At 46.9% G+C, this 6,082-nt stretch overlaps 1 protein-coding gene across 2 annotated transcripts in view; it reads right to left on the bottom strand.

Annotated features, from left to right (window-relative positions):
- Dnah2 (dynein axonemal heavy chain 2) overlaps positions 1–6,082 on the bottom strand; it is a 128,622-nt gene that overhangs the window by 4,021 nt on the left and 118,519 nt on the right. Inside the window, exons 76-79 of one of the 2 annotated variants that reach the window (XM_031352477.1) lie at positions 5,712–5,898; positions 5,423–5,571; positions 5,128–5,311; positions 4,144–4,334 (exon numbers count right to left, since the gene is read on the bottom strand). In XM_031352477.1, the coding sequence (XP_031208337.1) occupies positions 4,144–4,334; positions 5,128–5,311; positions 5,423–5,571; positions 5,712–5,898 (711 nt within the window). Of the gene's footprint in view, positions 1–4,143; positions 4,335–5,127; positions 5,312–5,422; positions 5,572–5,711; positions 5,899–6,082 lie in introns of those variants that run through there. The other variant, XM_031352478.1, reaches the window with a different exon arrangement.

A 6,082-nucleotide genomic window follows, 5' to 3' on the forward strand; every position in this document is an offset into this window, starting at 1 on the left:
ACTTGTTTTATTTCAATGCTGGGGATTGAATCTCAAAGACTTGTTTGTGCCAGGAAAATATTCTACTACTGAGCTATACTATCAGTCTGCTGAGAAGAAAAAAAAAATATATATATATATATATATATGTGTGTGTGTGTGTGTGTGTGTGTGTGTGTGTGTGTGTGTGTGTGTGAATTGCAAGTATGAGGGTAGCCTTGGGAGACAAAAATAGGATCATAAGCTCCAGGCCAACCTGGGCTACATAGCAAAAGGAAAAAAGGAAAGGAAAGGGAAAAAAAGAAAACAAACAAATAGGTAGGAGATGGTAGCATATACCTTAATCCTAGCTAGCACTTGGGAGGCAGAGGCAGGAGGATTTCTGTGAGTTCGAGGCCAGCCTGGTCTACAGAGTGAGTTCCAGGACAGCCAAGGCTACACAGAGAAACCCTGTCTAAAAAAAAAAACAAAAAAACAAAAACCAAACCATCACTGGGAAGATTAGGATATGTTAGGATCACAGTGTATGAGGGTCAGGATGACAGTCAAATGCACGGCACTTAGTGGAAACAAAGCCTATGGTATGGCTGTGTTTGTGACACATTGTTTTGTGTTGAAATTATAAAGAAAAGTACAGTGCTCAGACAACAGTGTCTGGGTCTGGAAAGGTGGCAAGATTGACAAAAGACCCTTCAAAGAAAATGCCAACGTTCTGCCCTATGTATTTTTCCAAAGTGAAATCATCATTTTGAAAAGATGTGTTCCTTTCATTTTGTGTGTGAATGTTTTGCCTGTGTGTGTAGTGTGTACCATGTGCATGCTTGGTTCCTGTGGAAGTCAGAAGCAGCTTTGGATGTCCTGGAACTGGAGTTAGGATGCTGTGAGCCACCATGTGGGCAGTGGGAATTGAGCCCAAGTCCTTTCCAAGTGCAACAAATACTCTTAGCTACTGAGCCATTTCTCCAGACCCTTGTTTGCCTCCTCCCCCTCTCCCTCCTCCTCCTCTCCCTCTTCCCTCTCTCCCTCCTCCTCCTCTTCCTCTTCCATTCCCCCCTCTTTTGTTTTTTCCAGACAGGGTTTCACTGTGTAGCCCTGGTTGTCCTGGAACTCACTCTGTAGACCAGGCTGCCTTGAACTCAGAAATCCTCCTGCCTCTGCCTCCCAAGTGCTAGGATTAAAGGCCTGCGCTACCACCACCAGGCCAGATTTCTGGGTTCAAGGCCAGCCTGATCTACAGAGTGAGTTCCAGGACAGCCAGGGCTACACAGAGAATCCTTGTCTTGAAAAACAAAAACAAAAGAAAACAAAAAAACAAAAGTCTTCTTTTGTAACTTAGTCTGGCCTTGAATTTATAGAATGAGTGCTAGGGCTTTAAGTATTCCGAAAGTACAAGTAAACCAGGAGTTAAGTGGCAGTACCTCCCTATGATCCCAGCACTCAGGAAGTGGAGGCAGGAAAATCAGGAAGTCAAGGCCATTCTCAGAGATGGGTTTTTGAGGTGTGGAAGTCAGAGGACACTTCATGGGAGCTGGTTCTCTGTATCCACCCTGTTGGTCCAGGGCATTAAATTTAGGTTGGACAGCAAATGCCTTTTCCTACTAACTCATCTCACATGCTCAAGTAACCCAGCTCCAGCTATCAACCCTGAGCCATTCTCACTCTCAGATAGTGGAAAGGGCCCACATTCACATCGGCAGCAGAGAGGCTTCCTTGGAAGTCTCTCATAGGCTTAGCTATGGGATTCGGCCCAAGAAACAATTTGTCAAAGAGAAGGGACCGATAAGATGTTCAGTGGGTAAGGAGCTTGGCCCTTTCCCTGAATTCAGTCTTAGCACAGAGTGGCAGTTAAAAGCTGACTCTTACACCGTCATTGTCTTCTGACATCCAAACTCAGGCCATATAGCATAAACATTCTCTCCCACCACCCCCAGCCCACAGGGCTAGCACACACCTGCACATACAGTAAGTAAAAATAGATAGATAGATAGATAGATAGATAGATAAATGATACTGAAGTGGGTAACTCCCAATCTTTTTTTTTTTTTTTTTTTTTTTTTTTTTTTTTTTTTTTTTTTTTTAATTTTCCCGAGACAGGGTTTCTCTGTGTAGCCTTGGCTGTCCTGGAACTCACTCTGTAGACCAGGCTGGCCTTGAACTCAGAAATCCGCCTGCCTCTGTCTCCCAAGTGCTGGGATTATAGGCATGTGCCACCACCGCCCAGCGATAGCTCCCAATCTTGTTCAGAAAGAGGGAGACAGTATATTTGTTATATTAGTGACAGATTTATGAGATGTTTGACATTTTGAAAATGTGTACAGAATACTTTGTTTTGTTTTGTTTTTGAGACAGGGTTTCTCTGTGTATCCCTGGCCATCCTAGACTTCCTTTGTAGACCAGGCTGGTCTCAAACTCACAGAGATCCACCTGCCTCTGCCTCCTGAATGCTAGGATCAAATGCCTCTTTCTCCCCACCCCCCACCCCCAAGTGAATGCAGGAAACAAAGGCACAACCTCCACAGGTTTTGAGAATACTCTTGCTGTCAGAAAAGTGAAAAACAACCAGGCATAAAGGCACACCCTAGGGCGGCACATTCCTGACAGACAGTCAGGAGGATTAGGTGTTCAAGATTACCATTGATTATACAGAGTTCAAGGCCAGTCAGAACAACTTGAAACCAGCCTGGTCTACAGAGTGAGTTCCAGAACAGCCAGGGCTACACAGAGAAACCCTGTCTTGAAAAACAAAAACAAACAAACAAACAAACCCAAAACCAAAAAAAAAATTTTTTTTTTCAAGTCAGGGTTTCTCTGTGTAGCTCTGGCTGTTCTGGAACTCACTCTGTAGACCAGGCTGGCTTGAACTCACAGAGATCCACCTGCTTCTGCCTCCCAAGTGTTGGGATTAAAGGCGAGCACCACTACCACCTGGGTCTGGTTTGAAATTGTTAGCAATCCTTGTTTGCATTTTATGTGTATGTTTGCCTGCAAGTACATCTGTGCTACTTATGCATGCAGCCCCGGGGAAGTCAGAAAAGGGTGATGGATCCCCTGGGGCGGTTGTGAGCTTCCCTATGACTGCTGGGAATGGAACAGCAGGCTCATAACCATTGGGCCATCTCTTCAGACCTGTCTCTATGTTTTTTTTTTATAAACTGGCAAAAAAGGGATTTTGATCTTAACTAAGAGCAATAAAAAGCTACCAAAATAAGCAAGTCAGGATAGCAGTTCCTTCACCCACCTGTAATGCCAGCACCCAGGAGGCCGAGGCAAAATGATGGGAAGGCTGAGAGGCCAGCCTGGACTACACAGCAAAACCCACTCTCAAACGATCAACGGCTGAATGTGCAGCTCAGTAGCTCAATAGTATAATAAAGGACCACAAAAAACAACACAGCCTTCCAAATAGCCTAAGTGGCAGAGTGGGTGGGGGTATCTGTGGGTGTGGCAATGTACTGACAAGAACAGATTTATTCCTTTGCTTGTTTGTTTATTGTTTTATTGGTTTGTTTATTTGGAGATAGGGTTTCACGGTGTAGCCCTGGCTGTCCTGGAATTCATCCTGTAAATCAGGCTGGCCTCAAACTCAGGGATCCACCTGCCTCTACCTTAAGCACTGCCAGTGGACCACCACCAATCATTGACAAGAACAGATTTTAAAGGGTCAGTGTTGTATTTAATATCATTGTATTCAGCAGTGAACTTGTGAAATTAGAGACAAAATTCTCAGGAATGCTGGAAGGAAGGAGAAAGTGATGCTGAGGCCTAGGAGGTGTGAACTTGAGCCTAGAAAGGAGTACCAGGGGGCGGGGCTCTCCGTAGTGGGAGGGAGAAATGTGGGAACTCATGCCCAAGTTGGGCCGGGCTTTGGCCCCAAGATGGCTCTGCAGTACCAACTTACCCTTTGAGCCTCCTACCTGCAAAGCAGGAGTAGCAGCTCTTGGTGTGGTGTGAGTTTGAAATGCGTTAATAAATGTGAAGGTGTTAAAAGGGAGCCTGGCATGTAATAACCACTCAAGAAATGCTCTAGTTGTGTTCTGGAAGTCTGACACCAATGAAGGGAGCTGGGGGTTTTAGGAAACAACCAAAGTCAGAGAAAGGTGTGTTGTCATTAAGGCTGGGACCTTTCTTTGGTCACAGATGATCCCGGCTCTATGGCCACTATACCTTTGGTGGCTCTGTGGTCATCTTGATGCTGGCCTGCAGGATGGAGATTGGGAAGTCTGGGTGAGGGCTGGAGCTGAGCCACAGGCGGAAGGAAGGGTGAGGATCCTCCACCTGCAGTTGCTCCACCAACTTGTCCAGATTGGGCATCCAAGACAGTGACAGGTGGCAGTTTGCCAGGAATACCCAGTGTCCTGAAAGGAAGTGGAGCTAGTGTTAAATGTCCAATGTTATTTCTGGGATTTCTAGAAAAGAAGGAATTGAAATCGTATAGTGGGGCTGAGGCTGGGAGGTTCTTGGGAAGCCAACTGGGGCTGAGAAGTGGACAGGAAAGATGGACACTGTGCTGGCTAGGTTTAAGTCAACTGACACATGCTAGGGTCATCAGAGAGGAGGGGGCCTCAACTGAGAAAATGCCCCATAAAATCAGGCTGTAGGCAAGCTGGCAGAGTATTTTATTAATGATTGGCAGGGGAAGGCCTAGCCCACTGTGGTTAGGGATACCCATAGGCAGGATGCTCCTGGGTGCCATGGCTGAGGGTTGGAGTGATGGCTCAGTGGGTAAGAGCACTGACTGCTCTTTCAGAGGTCCTGAGTTCAATTCCTGGCAACTCACAACCATCTGTAGTGGGATCAGATGCCCTCTTCTGTTGTATCTAAAGACAGCTACAGTGTACTCACATAAAATAAATGAATAAATCTTGAAAGAAAGGAAGGAAGGAGGAAAGAAAGAGAAAGAAAGAAAGAGAGAGAGAGAGAAAGAAAGCAAACAGACTGAGTAAGCCATGATGAACAAGCCAGTGTCAGCATCCTCCATGGCCTCTGCATCTGCTCCAGGTTCCTACCCTGCTTGAGTTCCTGCCCTCACTGCTTTTGATGAAATATATATATCGAACTGTGAGTGAAACAAGCCCTTTCCTCCCCAAGTTGCTTTAGGCCATGGTGTTTCATCAAAGCGATAGCAACCTAACCAAGAGGGATACTAACCTTGATTCACACCCTCTCGAAGGAGCCGAGCAGCAATGGGGGCCTGTCCCTGTCCCAGGGATAGGGCGTGAAAGCGGTTGGCCATGCCTGTGTGCTCTGCCAGTTGAAGCAGAGCGCTGGTGGGGTCCACCCCAGGGGACAGGATGAATACTAGTGGGGTTCGTGGAGTAGAGTCCTCCATCACCTGGAAGCACAGGGGCGGTGTCAGGACTGAGGGGAGCATGAGGAAGCTCCAGCAGAGTGGGGAGAGGCAGGGACAGCTGGGCTGTGTGGGCAAGAAGGCAGAACCACGGACCAATTTCATGTTTAGCACAGGTGGTTCAATGAATCGAGAGCCAAGGTTGGACACGATGAAGGAAGTAACACAGAAGGCCACTCGGTCCTGGCGCAAGGAGCGGACAATCAGCATCCGCTGCATCTCATTGCATGCATTCTCCCACTCGCCTGCAGACAAGAGACCAGCAGCCCTGAGAGTGAGTCAGGAAGGGATCCAAGCAGTGGGGAATCTTCAGGGGCTGCATTTGTGAGTGGGGTGTGGGTAGATAAAGGGAAGGGCAAAGAGGCAGAGACTGGCAGTCCAGCACCTGGCAGCATGCCCTTCTCCGGGGAAGAGTTGGTATACCACAGGTGCCAGTCCCGGGGGTACTGCTCAAAGGAGTTCATGAGCCCGTGGAAGTTAGTCAGTTTGTCCAGCTCTGTAATGTTATCCCAGTAGGCATCTGCCAGCCAACTAGTACATGGGTTGTCCATTTGGCCCTCACGATCCAGAACCTTGGGGAAAAGAGAGAAGATGCCTGGAACCCTCAAAAGGAGAGTTCCTAAAATAAAACAAGAAAAAAGGCAAATATTTGTTTTAATGGATATGCCAACTTCCCTGATCTGGTCATCACACACACATGTGTGTGGTGTGTGTATGCATGTATGTATGTATGTACTAATACTGAAACACCTCTTT

This window comes from Mastomys coucha, unplaced genomic scaffold (assembly GCF_008632895.1).
Source record: "Mastomys coucha isolate ucsf_1 unplaced genomic scaffold, UCSF_Mcou_1 pScaffold5, whole genome shotgun sequence".
Taxonomy (NCBI): Eukaryota; Metazoa; Chordata; class Mammalia; order Rodentia; family Muridae; genus Mastomys; species Mastomys coucha.